General features: G+C 37.4%; 1 protein-coding gene across 1 annotated transcript; it reads left to right on the top strand.

The window, feature by feature from the left end:
• The first annotated feature begins 693 nt into the window (after positions 1-693).
• On the top strand, positions 694-2,335 carry LOC131073350 (casparian strip membrane protein 2). The gene is made up of 3 exons (XM_059212663.1): positions 694-914; positions 1,370-1,493; positions 1,932-2,335. Exons 1-3 carry the CDS (start codon positions 694-696, stop codon positions 2,157-2,159), a joined length of 573 nt encoding a protein of 190 aa, XP_059068646.1. The 3' UTR covers positions 2,160-2,335.
• The last annotated feature ends 16,242 nt before the right edge of the window (positions 2,336-18,577 follow it).

Raw genomic sequence — 18,577 nt, 5'->3', positions numbered from 1 at the left:
CTATTCAATCTTATTTGGGGAATTAGAGGAGGCAAATCCCTAAGGGCAAATGTTTACAAGATTTGTACACCAAGCAAAACCTATTATAACCATACAAGTAGTATGATATGTGACTAGATACCATTTTCTACAGCCCCGTGCTAAAAGTACAACCCCTCCTCTTAAGCTCCAGCAACTGACAAAACCTCTATTAGACATGCTTCTCTCACCCACTCTATCTTTTTCACATATGCATCGATAACGATCCCTTGAACATATTCATTTTGTCTTTTAATACAATAGGCAACATTTGAATATAAATGTAATCTATGTAGATGAGATGGAAAAGTAGAAAGGCATTTTGAAGTGGAGTAGTTGGCACTAATCCAATACCGAATACCCTACATTCAAATCTTTCCTATCTAAAACCCACTGAATTCAGAATTCGCATATCCTAGTTAATTTTAAGGTCAACAAATACACGTAAATAGCATTACCAGCTGCAACCTAATCTGCATTCGCACTAAAGAATTGCTGGTAGCTTCCTACTATAGATTCTGAGGGCTAATGTTTGTTAAGAATAAATTTGTTCTTCCCCTATATATTTCAAGTTGTCAAGAACTCTTAACCATCTCAATCAGCAGCTCAAGATTGAAATCAATTAAATCAAGTGATAGGCAATAGCTGGTTGTAACAATCTGTATCAAGGAAAACATGAAGCCTGCAGCAGCTACAGAGATTGGTGAGACCTCAAGTGCTATAAAAGGAAAATGGAGAAGAAGGGGTTTTGGCATATTGGATTTTGTATTGAGGATACTCGCTTTTGCTGCCATTTTAGCAGCCACAATTGCAATGGGAACCACAGATGAGCAGCTTCCTCTGTTCACTCAGTTATTCCAATTCGAGGCTAAATATAGCGACATGCCTGCTTTCACGTAATTATAGTTCTCGTTTTTGGGTTTATAATTTTTTCTATTTGGTAATAACATTGTATTGTGAAGGAAAATGTAATTGAAGTTTTGATTTCTCATCGATAATGATGCTTGTTATTCATTTGAGGTGAGTATAGTGAACAAGCTACAAACTATTACTTCAAATCAATAACACAATTTTCATCGATGAAAAGTCAAAATTTCAGTTATGTAACATCTAATTATCATAGTAATCTAATTATCGATACTATGATGCATCCTAATAGCTAGATAACCTTTTCCATAAAAACCCACCCAAAACTGTCTTTCTAAAACCTCATTATGGTGCTCTTCTCTGTTTCTTTTTATTTAATGCCCATTTCAAAACTTGCAGAGTTTCTAATCTGAATGCCTGATAAATTATGAATTCCAAGATTAGTGTTTCTTTTAGGGTCTAATTGAAGTTTGTGGATATTCAGGTTTTTTGTGATAGCAAATGGAATTGCTGGTATATATCTGTTGCTGTCTCTTCCTGTGTCCATCTTCAACATTGTGAGAGGGCATACCGCAATCACCAAACTAGTACTTGTCATACTTGATACGGTAAACCATTAAAAACCAGCACTCTCATTTAATGAAGAATGTTTTGGGTATGCTAGTTTCTGTTATGTTACTAGAGAAATAAGGTATATGTGGCTTACAGTTAAGACTACAAACACACTAATTTATGATGATAATTAAGAAATTTGATCAAATTATTGATATTAGATTGCTACATTTTATTAATTTGATGATTTGTTGTTTTTGAATTCAATTGTGTGAGAGTTTTTGGGTCAACATTTCAGATCACATTCTATGATCCATCATCAGTGTGAGGTTTTACATCAACATTTTGGATCACATTTTGTATCCATCATCTTCATAATAGATCATAGAATGTGATCTAAAATGTCGATACAAAATCTGTTACACAATCGAATCTAAAAACAACAAATTATCAATTCTATGAAATACTAAAAGTGAGATTCTTTTGTTTTACAGATAATGGTGGGTGTTGTGACATCAGCAGCCTCAGCAGCAGCAGCTATAGTTTACCTGGCTAATGAAGGCAACTCCCGTGCCAATTGGTTTGCCATATGCCAACAGTTTGGCTCCTTTTGCCAACAGAGTAGTGGAGCTGTTGTTGTGTCCCTTATAGGTGTACTTTTTCTTATCCTCCTTGTCACACTCTCTGCCTTCACTCTTTACAGGGGTCAGAAGCGCCCATAAATTAAAAATATGATTGAAATTCACTGTAATAAGAACTCCACTAGAAGTGGTGACGGTGTTGTTTAGGAGGCAGTAATGTATGTGTGTTATAATAATCTGTGAAGTGTTTAGGTATCTGTTTGAGAATAGAGCTTGGGGACGAGGAGGGAGGAGGGGTTCCCAAAGGATTTGGAAGAGTTCTATTCTATGTATAATCCAATGTTTTTACTGCTCTGGGCATTTATGTATTGAAGAAGTAAAGTTTTCAGAGTATATTTAATTTCTTAAATTTTGAGTCCAAAGTTCATGTTGATTATTTGGGTTGAATTTGATCTTTAATTAATTATTAAGCATGTGAAGTAAAACATTAAATAAAATAGAAATGATAAGATTTAAAAGCCATGACAATCTTATGTAATGAAAAGTACCAAGAATTTATGTATTGAAGAAGTACAGTTTTCAGAGTATATTTAATTCTTTAAATTTTGAGTGACAAAGTTCATATTCATTATTAACGCATGTGAAATAAAACATCACAATCGAACAAAATTGGATAAGATTTAAGAGCCACAATGATTGTATGTAATTAAAAGTTAAGATCAAGAGTAGTTTGGAAACATAGTATCTCTTATTGGGGAGTTCAATATTTTTATCTATTTAACTTTATGGAATACTAATGATTGAATCTTAATTTGAATTAGATTTAAGTCAATTCAGTTAACTAATTTTTAGGAACAACAATAGTAATATCATTATAAAAAAATATGATGAATATGTAATTGATAGTGATGCATGAGCTACCTTAGAATTACAAACCTTAGGCATTAAGAGAGCCACCTCAAACTTTGAAAAACAAGAGTTATAAAAACTATTTGAATAGCAATTCAATGGAGATCAATTACAATTCTTGTGTAGAATTGGTTGCAATTGGTTTAGGTGTTTTCATCCACTAACCAACTATGAACATAAAAGGGTTTATGTCCTCCAATATTCAATGATAGACAAATAGGGTATCTAATTTATTTGAATAAAATTAATGAATAAACAAGCATGCATTCTCTTAATCTTTGTCTTGATTAAATATGCAATTTTAAAAATAAAATCTCCCTTCCCTCCAAAATACACCCACACACAATACTCAATTGATACCATTATTTTTAGAATAATTAGTTTGTTACATAACACTTCTAGCTACTATAATATGGGTACCAAATTTAAATGCTTACGGTTCCCTATATAACTTTTCCTAAGCCAATAGGAGATAAAAAATGGGCTTACAAGTCAATCTAGAATCTGAGGAGAAAAGGGGACATGATAGTTCTCACTTTTGGGATTGCTTACTATTGATGTGTCTTTTATGCACATGTGAACACAGAATAAAACATCCAAAAGTATCTTATTCTCTCTTGAACAATGTTACTCAAATGTTGAAGATTCGTATTGGAGTTGAGGAAAAATCAACTCTACAGCTCCCAAAGATCACTTGCATGCAAACCTATCACAAAAAGAGAGAAGGAAAATAGCTATGGAGGCCAGAATTCAGAGATCCAGAAAGGAGGAGTCATATTGATTGTGCAACAAGAATGTAATTCAATAATTACAGCTGTTATAAAAATACAAAGAGAGAAACCTTATAAGAGGATACTCAAAACCCTAAGGGAGAAAACCCTAAAGAATTATAAGATTCCTAAGTTTAGCTTAAGCATAGAGTATAATAGACTAATAATTAAATAAATAATTATCAGCTAATAAAATATTACTCTAACACCCCCCCTTAAGATGAACTTAGGGAGTAGCTAAAAAACAACTAAGGACTAAAAACACATGTAAAAAATGCAGGAAAACAATAATGAGTCCCAGCAACCAGGCCTGATGAGGTACCCAAGTACAATAAAATCATTTTAAAGTGGAGAAAAAAGGAGAAAACCATGTGGGAACAAAACTCCTCTCCAAGAAGAGATGAAAGTTCAAGTGAAGGACTAAGAAGCCTCTAAATAAGAGTGTTTCAGAAGATAGGAACAAAAAGAAGAGAATGAAGAACACCACTGAAACATGAAATAGCTGCAAACACTGTCGAAGAGTAATTGCTGATCTGAAGAACCTCCACTGAAATAGAACATGACCAGGTAGAGAAGACTGTAATCTACATGAGTGCCCGCAAATGACACTACTCGAATCAGATGGCAAACAAAAGCAAACAACTGAACTCGAAGATACAGATGGCATGAAACACCAAAGCCTGAAGAGCTGATAAATCAAACCAAGGAAGAATTAGAACAATAGGACAAACCTCCCCATAATGCTGAAAATAACGGCCAACAAGAACTGCATGATGAAGATCTAGGAACATCGAAGGTGCAGAGAAAGTACATAACGTTGTAGAAGGAACGCTCACTTGACACACATCATGAGGCTAATGTTGTGGAAGGAACACTTACGTGACAAAGGTAGATGGAAAATAAAGGCAAACATCAACCCCCCCATGACACTTTATAAGTAGAGCATGTACAATAAGGCACAAGATGTGCAAGATCCCAAATATACAATGCATGGTGGCACTTTATCTCATTGTGTTTGCATAAATAAATTGCTACAATGATTAGAAGAGACAGAAGACTGGAAACAAAAAAAATAGCCAAATACGAGACATCCTACTCAAAGAAAGAGATCCCAGGACCTGAAACAACCAAGATATTCATCAAAGTACTAAAAAGCAAAAGACTGAATAAAATATACCAAGAGAAGAATCTAGAAAAAAAAAATCATATGAATGGAAAGAACACAGAACAAGCTTTCCAACGATATAAAGTTTTCTAAAAACAGAGTTCGGATGCTCAAGTTATATCTCCTGGAGTGCAAAAATGAACCGCTGGCTTTGAAAAAAAAAAAAAAAAAGCCATCAAAAAAGAAAAATCAAAAGTTCAAACCTCCAGATCTGGATAGCGATAAGAAAGAGTTTTTCGATGATATAAGATTTGTCGAAAAACACCTCATATGACCAAGTGACGACCAAAAGAAAAAAACCCTTCTTTTAGGGTATAAAGAGGGCAATATATATATATATATATATATATATATATATATATATATATATATATATATATATATATATATATATATATATATATATTGGATGCAAATTTTTGGAAGCATTTGCAGGTACACTCGTACGAATTTCTATGCCTCGAAAAATGTGCCAATAAAAAATCATGCCCCAGATGCTCCTATCCTCGAAAATAGTTGAATTATATATCAAAATTCATCCAATCAGCCTCTTGAATCCAACTGTGAGGTCCTTTTGGCACCAAAATGTATCAAAAAATTAACTACCCCTAGAAATGAAAAAAAACAATTGCACAAACTCCCAAATACTCAGATATGAAGAACAAGGCCCAAAAACTCTCATGAAGAGAACAGGGGCATGCAGATCTGGAGCTCTAATACCATATTGGAGTTGAGGAAAAATCAACTCTACAGCTCCCAAAGATCACCTGCATGCAAACCTATCACAAAAAAAGAGAAGGAAAATGACTATGGAGGCCAAAATTCAGAGATCTAGAAAGGAGGAGTCATATTGATTGTGCAACAAGAATGAAATTCAATAATTACAATTGTTATAAAAATACAAAGAGAGAATCCTTATAAGAGGATAATCAAAACCCTAAAGGAGAAAACCCTAAAGAATTATAAGATTCCTAAGTTTAGCTTAAGAATAGAGTATAATAGACTAATAATTAAATAAATAATTATTAGCTAATAAAAAATTACTTTAACAATTCGTATAAGGATCACTTGAGATAACTCCAAGGTTCTTGTATGTCGGGTCATGACATGTAGATAAGCTTGTTGGTTTGATGTGATGATGTTGGAATCATAAGGGGACTTACATTGAATTGTTGAATGCTTGAATCTCTAGAACTTAGATTCTAACTATTCGCTCGGAGAATAAAGAAAGAGAAAAAGGCATGGGTTTTAGGAAGCCTACACTACTCCTAAGAATGCAAGAGAAGAGTGAATGATTCGATGGAATCCTACCAGGCAAGGTCTCACCATCAAACTGAGCAATTTGACACAAGCTCAGTGCAATCTTCTAAGGTGCAATTCTAAACTGTTCAAATCATTATCATCAAACATTGATTACCATTCAAGTTAATGCATAAACAATGGACGTATAACAATCTGGAAGTGAAGCTCATATCATTCTAGTTGACCACACAAGGAACTCTTACAATCAGCAAGAAACTAGTGATATTGACTAAACAAATTCCACACAAATGCATTCAACAAATTCCTCCATTCAATCTAACCAACATGAAAGAAAATGAGAAGTAGAAACCATGTAGCTTGTTGAAATAATGCATTTCACCATATCTTCAATGAAAAGAGTACTTCTATTTACAAGCCTTAGAAACAATTTCTTCTTCTCTTAATCTATTCTAACTTCTAACTTCTACTAAACTATTCTTGAGCTACTAACTATTCTATTACTATTAAACCTTACAAATGAAGAGCTTCGGCTTTATAGAGAGATCTCATTACAATGAGTGGCTAGGATCAAGCCCCATCAATGACCAATATTTTACAATGAAACCCTAATTAGGGTTTGTTACAACAAACTTTATTCTGGCCAATGAAATAATAACAACGCTTTGACACATCTCCTCTTTATAATACTCGACCAATAGATAGTGGGGGTAGGTGCATTGGAGTTTGTGCCTCCTTGGATGAGCTTGGTTCATTGACTCAAGACATGATGATGCAAGACCTCATCTAATTAGTGTAGTAGTGACTGGGGTGCCACCTCAACTTGCTTGTAGACTTGATTCATCATCATGAATGAGTATTGAGTAATATCTCAACATTATCCAATTTTTCCAATGTGGTGATGATGAGAAGTGAACTTTGATTAATGAAACTATTTGCTTCCTTGATCATGTTTGATGTAGGTTGTGTGATGCAAAGAGATTTTTAGTCGCGAATCTTCGCCAATTGGTGAATTCTGCGATTTTATTTTTTTAGGAAATGGCGAATAGTCTGGGGCAACACAGTGGTCAAATCGCTCGAAATTTAGGGGTTAACAGTCCATTGTATTCTGGCTTCGCCATTGAACACATACCATTCCACGTGGATGCCCGTAATATTCGCCTAGAATCACTCGAACATGGGTATTAGATCACCTCCGTTATTCGCCAGAAATAGTAAAACAACCCTGTACCCAGGACCTATTTCGCCAACAATAAATTGAATCTTCATTGCACACGTTGGTCCATTTCGCCTATTGTTAAATTTCACGTTAATCATAATGAGGCCCAATTAGCCAATATCAATTAAAACATTATAAGCATTGGAGGATCCATTTTGCCCTACTTAAATCAAGATGCATTTTGAAACACCCGCAGAATTCGCCAAAAATGCAATCATGGATTGATATAAATACAATTAAAAGTTTGAAACACTCTTTCTTATAATTTTTTCGTGTCTGATTAGAAAATTTGGGAGCTCTTGATTTGCGTTTCGCAATTTGAGTTGGAATATCGAAGTTGATTGTACGACGGAGAGCCAGAGTTACAATCCTGCAACACAGGCCCAAGCATTCCTGATTCCTGATTCAGAGAATTGAGAAAGCATAAAAGTGAGTAATCATTTCTTCATACTTGATAGTATTAGTTTTAATTCATAATGAGAGGTCAAGACTCAAGATGTCAGACATTGGTGGGACTCCTCAAGGTAGTGAAGGGATTGAGATGTCAAAGAAGGGTGAGACTGAGACTCCTTAGGGTGGACAAGTGATTGGGATGTCAGACAAGGGTAAGACTCCTCAAGGCGGTGAAACTGAAGGGATTGGGAGGCCATCAAAACGCCCAAAACTTAAAGATACTACCATAAAGTCTTTGGAATTGGCAAAGTCTTTGGTCCATCAACTTTTGAAGTTGCAGAAGCCATTCACAGTAGCTCACCACCACCACAAGGTGGGATTGTCATCGAGTTAAATGCATCAAATGAGGATGACAATACCAACATGGAAGAAGATGTTCTAAGGGATACACACAATGAGATAATTCACTCAGATGAAAATGCTAGTACTGAAGATGATGTTGGTAGGAAGAAAAGAAAAAGGAAAGTAAAACTGGGGCGGGAGTGGGAAATGATAAGGAGTTTTAAGATTGATTGGGTAGCAAAGTACCCATTCATTGAACCAGTCCCAAATAATGATGAACAACCAATAGTATGTAGGTGTAAGATTTGTAGCGGGAAAACTAAAAGAGAGAAGAAGATGCAGTTAAAGCTTGACACCATAGAAAAGCATATTGGTAAGGTTTATGAAAAACAGATCATAGATGGAAAGGAAACGCTAGTAGTGAGATGGAAATCAAAGGAAGAATGTCTTCATGTTAAGTATGTCACGGAATATGAAGAGCATAACCACAAAATGACACTGATTGATAATAGTGGAAATACAATCAAGGTTGGGCTTGAACATGCAGCAAAAGATGCAAACCTGGCAAAGATTGTTTAGATGACTGTTATTTTTCATATTCTGTCAAGAGGGCGTCCTATGAAAGATTTCCCAGAATATAGTAATTTATTATCTTTTTTGAATGTTCTTCACTATCCTATGTCACATTGGTCAATAAACGCTGGATGGGAAATGTCAAACTATCTCGCTGAGGTGGAAAAGTAAAATTTACAGGAGAGTGTAAAAGAGTCAAAATTCATTTCATTATCCATAGATGAAGTTACTTCGGTAGATAACATTGTTTGGGTCTGTATGCATGTGTATACTGTAAAAGAACACGTCCGTTGAGCTCATCTATTATATGTTCGTAAAATGAGGGGCAATTCAACAGTAGGAAATTTATATTTAGAAGTTAAAAAATATTTGAATGAAATTGTTGGTATGGATGACTTGACAATTGCCAAGAAGTTGGTGTGTGTTGGAGCTAATGGAGCTACAGTAATGTAAGGTCAAAGGACCGGTCTTTGCGCAAGATTATAGACTAGTATTTCACCATACATGTTTGACATTCATTGCATGACCCATCAAATGAATTTAGCATATAGAATTGTAAGCAATTTCCCTACAGTGTCAAAAGTTGAAGATCTAATCCACGAGATCCACTCATACTTCTACCGAAGTCCTAAACGTTTTGCAGAATTTCAGATTTTTGCTAAGGGAGTAACAACAAGAAACAAGCTTCTTAGGGATGTTAAGACCAGATGGATCTCCTTGCATGGACCAACGGAACGAGTTCTAACATAATATCAGTCCTTGATTGGACTAATGTATGCGCAACGCCTCACAGTAGACAAAGCTCCTGATCTCTTACATAAGTTAAGTGATATAGAGACTCTGTTAACTTTAGTTAGTCTTCTCCCCATGCTGGATTCAATGAACAAACTCGTTAAGAAAGCCCAAGACAGAACTATGTATATCAATGAGTATAGAACTCTACGTAAAATGACGTGCTTGGGCCTGGATGGTCTATATTCAGATCTAACAGGGCGAAGCCAAAAATTTTTTAGGTGGCAGATAATTACAGATTTGAATAATGCTAAAATATTTTTACATTTCAATGCAAAAAATGAGTTATGTGTCTTTGTATAAGGATTTCAGATACCAATGCACCAATCTAAGACGGGCAAGCAAGGCAGAGCACTACCAGTTAAAAAGGAAGATTTTGACAAGATTGTTAAATCTGTTAGTGCTAATTTGAAGTCTATTGCATACGAACTTTCAACTGAGATTCATGAAAGATTCCCTCGAGAAGAAATACTTGAAGCCATGGGTTGTGTGTATCCTCAATTTTGGCATTCAATTGGAGATAATCCAAATGGTGCAAAGTTGTTTCATAAAAAACTAGAGGAATTGATATTGACATTTTTAAAAGATGCATATTGCAATGGGCAGCCAATAGAAGGAATTTTAAATTCAAATCATCTTAAAAACCTATGTAAATGCTTTGCATTGTGTATGAAACAACAGTTGGATAACTTGGAGAATCCATTTGAACTTGGATCAATCACAAGGCTTTGGAAAAGGATAGATCAGAGTGAAGTATTGCACAATGCAATACCAGAATATTTCAAACTTGTTGATTTATGTCAAACAGTGATATTGGGGCCAATGGAAGATGTGAGAGTTTTTAGTGCATTAGGGCTTTTGAAATCAAAGATCATAAATAAATTAGACAAAAATTTGGAAACTTGCTTGAGGTTGTTTGTAACTCAGTATAATGTTAGAGATTTTCCATATGATAGGGCACTTGCAATTTGGAATTCCATGTGTGAAAGACGAGGGTTGTTGAACACTTTAAAAGTTGGTGGTGCTACTGCTAGTGCTGAGACAAATGATGGATCGCAGACTCAAAGTCAGCATGAAGACGAAGAAATTTTTGAATACTCGGCTCAGAATGAAGATGATTATGAACCTGTTAATGTTAGTACTAGTCAGTTTCAGGATATTGAGTCCATTTGGGATATAGAAGCCTCAGAATGAATCACTGAAGTAAATTAGTAGTCATTTTATAGGTATTTATACCACAGTTCTCGAGTCATATTACAATTTGCAATACTATAGTTTTTGATTAATGAAAAAGCAGGTTTTGAAGGGGCCCCGAAACCCTTTACAAGCAATACTTAAACAACAAAGCCACAAGAAACAGAGAGGAACATAACTAAAAAGAAAAAACTAATGGAAAACCGAAGAAAACCCACAAAAGCCCCGAAAAGCTAGCAGGCCATCCAGGAATCAGATTTGATCCAGGGTGCTGCTAATATCTTGCAGCTCTTTGATGTTGTCTTTGAAGTTGGGTGGGTCCTTAGCAGTAGCAGCCACAACTTTCTTGATACTGGCCCTGGTTCTCTTCGCAGTCCCACCTGCCAGGGTAGCATCACCACTTCCAATCTGGATGGTCTCCTCCTCCAGGTCAAGATCCACAACCGATTTAGGAGTATGGTCAAAGACCTTGGTAATGTCCTCCAGGTTTTTGGTGACAGCAGAGAGGATACTTGGGATAACTCCCATCAGATTTTTCATCACTTCTTTTCTGTCTTCCAGCGATTTTACCTTGTTCTCCAGTTCCTGCTTCCAATTAATATGCTCTCTATTTTCATCCTCCCTCTTTTTATCCGAATTTATCCCTTTCTTCTCTAGGTTTTTCAGGTTTTCGTAGGTCCATCTGTCGAAATCCATTTTGGCCTCTGAGAGCTTCTTGAGATTATCCAGGAGAAGCCCCTCACCAACACTTTCCTTGTCCTTGCTATCCCTTTCCTCAGTCAAGTTCTTCTCAGAGCCTTTGTTTGTTTCCTTCTCAGAATTAACTTCGGTTTCCTCATTATCCTTGGGAGCCATTTCTTCCATCAGATGGCTATTGTCCTTACCAAGGTGATCACTTAGAATAGGGCTATCTTGACCAGACTCGAAATCTCCACTTTCTTCCTCATTGCCCAGCTCCTCTTCTTTCCAGCTATCTTCACCATTAGAGTCGTCCGTCTCCATACCACTGCTTTCCTTGACAATGTCTTCAGTTTCCAACCCGGGGGCACTTTTTCTTTTCTTGCTGGATGATGCCTTCTCCTTGCTAGTATCTCCCTCTTCCATCCTTCTTTTACCCGAGGAAGCGGAAATCCGCTTATTTTCCTGCAGAGCGAGGGTTTTGCAATGCTCATAGATGAGCAACAGGAGCCCGCAGTGGAGAATCGGGCTGGAAGGGTTAGTCCTATGTTTGTTCAGGGACCTAGAGAGGGATCGAAAAAGGTAGTAGGGTAGAGACACTTTTTTGTCGTGTCTGAAATGGTTTAAGAGCACGAAGTGGTAGGTGTGGGCCCTGGAGAAACGACCTTCAACCGTAATATACTCCATGATTGCGTTCAGAACCCAGCCCCACAACTTCTTGATGTTTATAGCATTGTAGTAGCCCCTGGTAGCCTTGCCAATTTTGGCCCGCTCTTTCTCTTTCCGCGGGAACAGGCTAACCGCATTGTTGGAGACCTTGAGGTCTCAAAAGAAGTTAAGCCCGATGTGGGGCATTCCAGTCATAGTTGAAATAAGCCCAGCGTCTAGCTTAAATTTAACTCTGTAAAGTTTAAAAGAGCCATTAGACCAGTTCTCGGAAATCTTGGAAACAACTAAGTTAACTCTACCTTTGTCATAGTCCTCAAGCTTTTCCATGAAGCTGGTGAGAGAGCTCTTCTCCAGCTTCACCCAGACTTTAGGCATTGCTTTCCAGGTCGACGTGTTGTCAGGTTCTTCACGTCTTAGGTCTCCTCCCATTTTCGAATGCAGGCTATCTGCTCTGTTTCTCTGCAAATTGAGATCTTCTTTCCCAATGCTACTCAAATTTTCGCACTGAGCAACCCACAAAGCATGCGGCAATTTATTAGAGATAGTAGGAGATTTGTTGTAGTGCCAGGTAATGATGCCCTTTCTAGCAAGGCGTAAATGATGCTTGTTACTTGTCATGATTTAATTGTCCTTCTCTCCCGGTATAACGGTCCTTTCTGAGTATCTCTTTAATATTTAAATTGAGATCATCCTCGTGCCCAATCATTTGAGCGTCAGAGTTAACTCCAGTATTCGCTAAACAGTCAGCAACACTATTTTTCTCTCTGAAGGCATGTTGTATAATAATTTTTCTGGAACTGGCGATGATCTCTCTAGCTTTCATGATGATATTCTCAATAGACCAAGAAGGCTCTGATTCCCCCTTTAAGCACTTAATAATATTAAGTGAATCCCCCTCAAGCCATATTTTATCATAATTGAGATTTTTGGCTATAATTAAAGTATGCAAGGTAGCAGAGGCTTCAGCAAAATGGCTAGTTTGATTCCCCAAAGGACCAGCCACCGCCTTAAGACAACTTCCAGCAAAATTCCTAATAATGCCCCCATATCCAGCTTTACTAGGATTTCCTTTAGAAGCCCCATCGAAGTTAGCCTTAATCCATCCATGCGGGGGGAAACCAGACAAGACCTTCTCTTCCTTTCTCCTTGCTATTAGTGGTAATAGAAAGATTTCATCTGTCTTTGAAATCATCTTTAGCAGCAAGTCCCTGATCAATACCATAGAGGCATTAAAAAATACTCCTAAAGATTTTATCTGCAACCACTTCAGGAATAGCCCTTTTATCTCTGAAAATCTTGTTGTTGCGCTCTTTCCATATATTCCAGATAACAATCGACAGAGTAAGTCTCCAGGTCTCCACAATTTTAGGAATAGAGTTAGGACAATGCCATTGAAGCCAAGTGTCACCAAGAGAGTTCGGGAAGACCCAGCTCAGGGTCCACCTGGAAAGGATGATTTTCCAGATGTCTTGGCTAAAAGAGCATTGATTGAGAATATGGCAAGTTGTCTCTTCTTCCCTGCAACAAAGAGAACAGCTATTAGGAAAAATAATGCCTCTTTTATGAAGATTATCCAGGGTTAATATCTCATTTTGGATGAAAACCCAAAAGAAGATGTTGACTTTGGGAACTAAGTTCTTATTCCAGACTTTAGCCCAAATGGGAGTAGCTTCCACTGGGACATTGTGAATAGCCACAGCAGAGGAAACAGAGTATTTCCCATCCATAGTTTTCCCCCATATCAGAATGTCATCTTTGTTGTCTCTAGGGATTTTAGCAGAAAGAGCAATCTGAAGGAACTTGAGATCCGGGCACTGGTGGCTAAAGTCAATCCAGTCCCCATTTCTCCAGTAATCTCTTACCATTTCACCGTACTTGCATTTGAAACTGTCTTTCCAATCTTTGAGGATAGGGATTTCCTCCAGAGGTTTATCTAGGATCCATCTATCTTCCCAAAATCCTATTTTCCTCTCATCCCCAAGGTTCCAGGTTCTGCCAGCAGCAGCCCAACCTTTAGCAGATTGCACTGCATTCCAAATGGCAGATCCATCAACAGAGAAAGAGTTGTCAAAGAATTCTTCCTCAAAAGGTTGCATATAGAGATATTTGTTTTTCCAAATAGAGTTCCATTCTCTTTCCTCCCCTTTGAATCTCCAAATTTGCTTGGCTAATAAAGCTTTATTCATAGAACTAATGTTCCTTAAGCCCAGTCCACCTGAGGCCTTAGGGGAACAAATGTTATTCCAGGCAATAAGGGGGATTCTGTTTTTAACTTCCACACACGACCAAAGGAACTTTTTTTGGATTTTTTCAATAGCTTCTGCAAACTTTGAGGGGATTTTGAACAAGCTAAGAGCATACACAAGAAGATTTTGGAGAGTGGCTTTGAGTAGAGTGACTTTACCAACTTGACTAAGAACAACCCCTTTCCAGCCAACGAGTTTCAGGTTGAGTCTATCAATTAACTTATTCCAGAAGGAATCCTCAGGCTTGAGACAGAGAGGAAGCCCCAAATAGGTAGAAGGAAACTCAGATATGTTACAACCAAGAATCCTACCAATCCTTATTTACCTTTGGGTTGGGGTGTTGATGAAAAACAGAGAGCTTTTATCCCAGTTGATTTTTTGACTAGAGGCAGATTCATAGGTATTTGGAATGATTTTCATGTTTTTGGCTTCCAAGATGGTGGCTTCCCCCATGGTGATAGAGTCATCAATGAATTGTTCATGGGAGCAAACAACATTGGATGAAGAATGTTTTAGACCCTTAAGATTGCCTTCTTCCACATTTTTAAGGATGAATCTACCTAGACATTCAGCAAGAATGGTAAACAGGATAGGGGAGATGGGGTCTCCCTGTCTGAGACCTCTGGAGCTTTTGAAGAAACTAGACAGGGAGCCATTAACAATAACGGCAGAGGAGGAAGTTTCCATGAGTTGAGAACAAAGCTGGATAACTTTGTCGCCAAAACCAAACGATTTCATGATCCTGAGGAGAAACTGCCTGTTCACTCTATCAAAAGCTTTGGCCATGTCTAACTTAAGGAAGAATCCCTGTTTACTCGCCACTTTTAGGGAGTGGATATTTTCATGAACAAAGATAATAGAGTCCAAAATCTGTCTTCCGAGCACAAAGCCATTCTGTTGGACAGAGATAATCCTTGGCAGAACATCTAGCAAGCTAGAAGTCAAAACCTTGGAAAGGATCTTGTAGATAGAGTTACACAAGCTGATGGGTCTAAACTTGTTAAGAGAATCAGCTCCGGGAATCTTTGGGATAAGGACAATGAAAGTGGTGTTCAGTTCCTCAAGAAGTCTTCTGGAGCCAAAGAATTCCTTAACACCATTGCAAATGTCAACCTCCACAATGTGCCAGAATTTTTGGAAGAAAAACATGGGGAAGCTGTCCGCGCCAAGGGATTTATCACCCTGAAAGGAGAACACCGCCTTTCTGATTTCAGGATTAGAAGGAATACGGGATAAGAGGTGATTGTTAGCTTTTGACAGGATAGAAGGGATAGCTTGTAAAATGGTGTTTTGCTTACTGTAATCCAGGTTATCCACTTCACCCAACAAGGTACTGAAATGCTCGAGAGCTTCCTTTCTGATGTCACAATCCTTTGTTAGGATGCCTTTATTGCAAGTTAGTCTAGATATTTTGTTGGCTGCCCTGTGCTTAAGAGCAGTTAAGTGAAAGAAGCAGGTGTTTTTATCTCCTTCCTTCAGGAACAAAGCTCTAGATCTTTGTCTCCAAAAAGTCTCTTCATTAGAAATGATGGAGTGGTATTTAGATAAAAGATCATTTTCAGCCATCCTAAGATCTTCGGTCAACCCCACCTCTTGGATTCTATCCTGAAAATACTTTAATTCAGCTTTGACTTGAGTTTTTTTCTTGAATATGTCCCCAAAAATCTCTTTGTTCCAGGTTTTAATTGTGGCTTTTATGATGCTGAGCTTTTTAGCAATTCTAAAAAGAGCCTTACCCTCCACTTCAGAGTTCCACCATTCAACAATGCAAGCTTCCAGAGAAGGATGGGAGAGCCAAGCTTTTTCAAATCGGAAAGGGAAGTTTCTCTTTGCCGAAAAAGAGTTGGTAGAAAAGGAGATGGGGAAATGGTCTGAACCGATTTTGATAACAGAACCAAGGGAGCAGCTATACTTAGAAAGCCAATCAGGAGAAATTAAAGATCTATCAAGCCTAACTTGAATCAAATTAGCTCCGGTTCTTCTATTGGTCCAGGTGTAATTGATGCCCTGGAGATCAACATCAATGAGAGCTTGGTCATTAATGAAATCCATAAGGTCTTGTTTTACATCAAGATGTAAAGGGATACCTCCCATCTTTTCTTCATCTTTGAGCATGGTATTGAAGTCTCCCATAATAATCTAGCTTTGATCAGCAAACTGGAGTCTATCAGCGGCAAGGCTTTTCCAATATTTAGCTCTCCCGGATTTGGTATTAGGAGCATAGACATTAGATAATACCCAAACAAAGTTGTCCTTAATATGCTCAAGCAAAACTGAGTTCCTATTAAAAGCGAAGATGATTTCCTTTCCTATTATAGTATTTTTGTTCCAAAAAATCACAGTTCCTCCAGAAGCACCCTCCGAGTTAGTTCCTATGACTCCGTTTACTTTGAAAATTCTGATCCTTTTAACTTTTTCTTTAGACATCTTGGTTTCCTGAACAAGGACCACATCCGGTTTATGATCTCTGATGACATTTCGTAACACATCCTACTTATGGGGGGCATTTAGCCCTCTCATATTCTAGGATATAATCTTCATGCTTTAACTGGGGATAGGGCTGACTCGATGGAACACTGTGTTCCATCAGCATGGTTCTTCCATCTTTCCTGTTCCCTTTGATGTTTTAGGGATGGCCTTCCTTGCTTTTTATTTTGACTTCCAACATCTGCCTTTTTCTTAATCTTGCTTCTAGTTGAGATTCCTCCATTGAGTTCCTCCTTGTTCGATTTTCCTTCTCTCGACCCGGGTATTCGGAGAATCTCATCCAGCATATGTACACTTTGGGTAGGGGTTTTACAGAGGAGAGGCTTTGGGCTTCCATTAGTTAAAAGTAGTAAGGGCTCAGTATCAGAAGGGTCTTGGGCTTCATTAAAGTTTACCTCGGCCGATTTAGAGAGTGAAGAGGCTGGATAGGATTCTTCCTTTTCCTGGCTAGCTAAACCATCCTCCTAGTCCGGAATGGTTTCTTCCTTCTCCTGACTAACAGTTTCATTCTCCTGAGCTTCTATGTTTTCTTTATTGATCAACTCAGTTCCTGGCTCTGCTTCTATAGAGCTCTCTGGTGGATCGTTGGAGCAAACACAATCTTGTTTATCATTGCTGCTACTCCCAATCCTCTTGACTTCATTCATAAGTTTTGTTGCATCCTTTTTTTGGTTACACTCGGATGTTGATGAATCTGCTTTTTTGTTTGTCATTTGCCAGATCTTTTTGTTCTTAGTGTTACTATCAGTCTTGAGTTCTTTGCCTTTCTTAAGCGGACAAGATTTTGCCCAATGCCCTGATTTTTTGCAGTGGAAATAGGCAAACAGTAGAGATTCATATTCAATAGCTTGGGACCATTTTCCTAGTTTAGATATGATATCTATGGATTGAGGCATATCTGTCATTTGGTTAACATTTACGCAAATGTGAGCAAAGACTAACCTTGATTTAGCCCCCGTCATCGGGTCAATCAACAAGAGTTCTCCAAAGGATTTCACAATACCCTTGAAAACTTCCTCGTTCTAGTATTTGAGCAGAAGACCCGGGAGGTGTGTCGAGACTGGCGCAGAAACGAAGAAGGATTCATCCAGGACGAATTTGCAATACTATAGTTGTCATTGATGATTTTTGATATTGTATTCCTTGAATTTGTCAATCAAAATGGATACTTATTTCATATTTTTAATTGTGAATTTGAATTATTAGTAAACAATTAGAATTTAGTTTCTGAATTAATAGTAAACAATTGAATTATTAGTAAACTGGTTCCACATTATGTTGAACATGAAATGCAACAATTTGTGTCACAAGATCCATAAAATTATTTATATTGCATAACTGTTAGAACCTTTCTACTATTCTACATTAAATGCTGAACATGATGTTAGAACAACATTTTTCCATTTTTCCAAAATGCCAACTCCTTTAGGATTGCAAAAGTTTTGGCTAAGTCATGTCGAGCTTTGATTCATGTCGTGGGTTTATCCTCTAGTTTTATGGAAGTATCTTTTCATGATTTCTGGTCATGTTCATGGTGATTAGGGTTTTGTGTTTGTTGTTTGTCTTAGTTGGCTAGTAAACAGAAGTTGTCGTGCATTAAAAATATGAGTTTTCCTCTCTTTATTTGTCCATGTCAACGTCAAGTGTGGTCAAACGGCTGGTCAAACAATGAGACATGTTTAATGTTTCATCTCTAACTCACAGATAAATTTCATGTTTAACAATTTAAGTGGCGAGTTAGCGAGTGTTGGTTTGGGTTTAAATTGTGAGGTCTCTAGCTTTTTGGGTGTTAGCATTTTATGTTAGCGAGCTAGAGATTGTTAATGAAATTGCTTTGGTCATGAGGTCTCGAGTTGGTCTTA

The sequence above is a fragment of the Cryptomeria japonica genome, chromosome 10 (assembly GCF_030272615.1).
Source record: "Cryptomeria japonica chromosome 10, Sugi_1.0, whole genome shotgun sequence".
Classification (NCBI taxonomy): Eukaryota; Viridiplantae; Streptophyta; class Pinopsida; order Cupressales; family Cupressaceae; genus Cryptomeria; species Cryptomeria japonica.
The sequence above is the reverse complement of the archived record's forward strand: the minus strand, read 5'-3'. Positions and strand labels throughout refer to the sequence as shown.

Excerpts from the sequence above, each read along its gene's own strand:
- LOC131073350 (XM_059212663.1), top strand. The coding sequence starts at position 694 with ATGAAGCCTGCAGCAGCTACAGAGATTGGTGAGACCTCAAGTGCTATA. Across the intron at positions 915-1,369 it reads AGCGACATGCCTGCTTTCAC|GTTTTTTGTGATAGCAAATG; the intron begins GTAATTATAGTT and ends GTGGATATTCAG. Across the intron at positions 1,494-1,931 it reads TACTTGTCATACTTGATACG|ATAATGGTGGGTGTTGTGAC; the intron begins GTAAACCATTAA and ends TTTGTTTTACAG.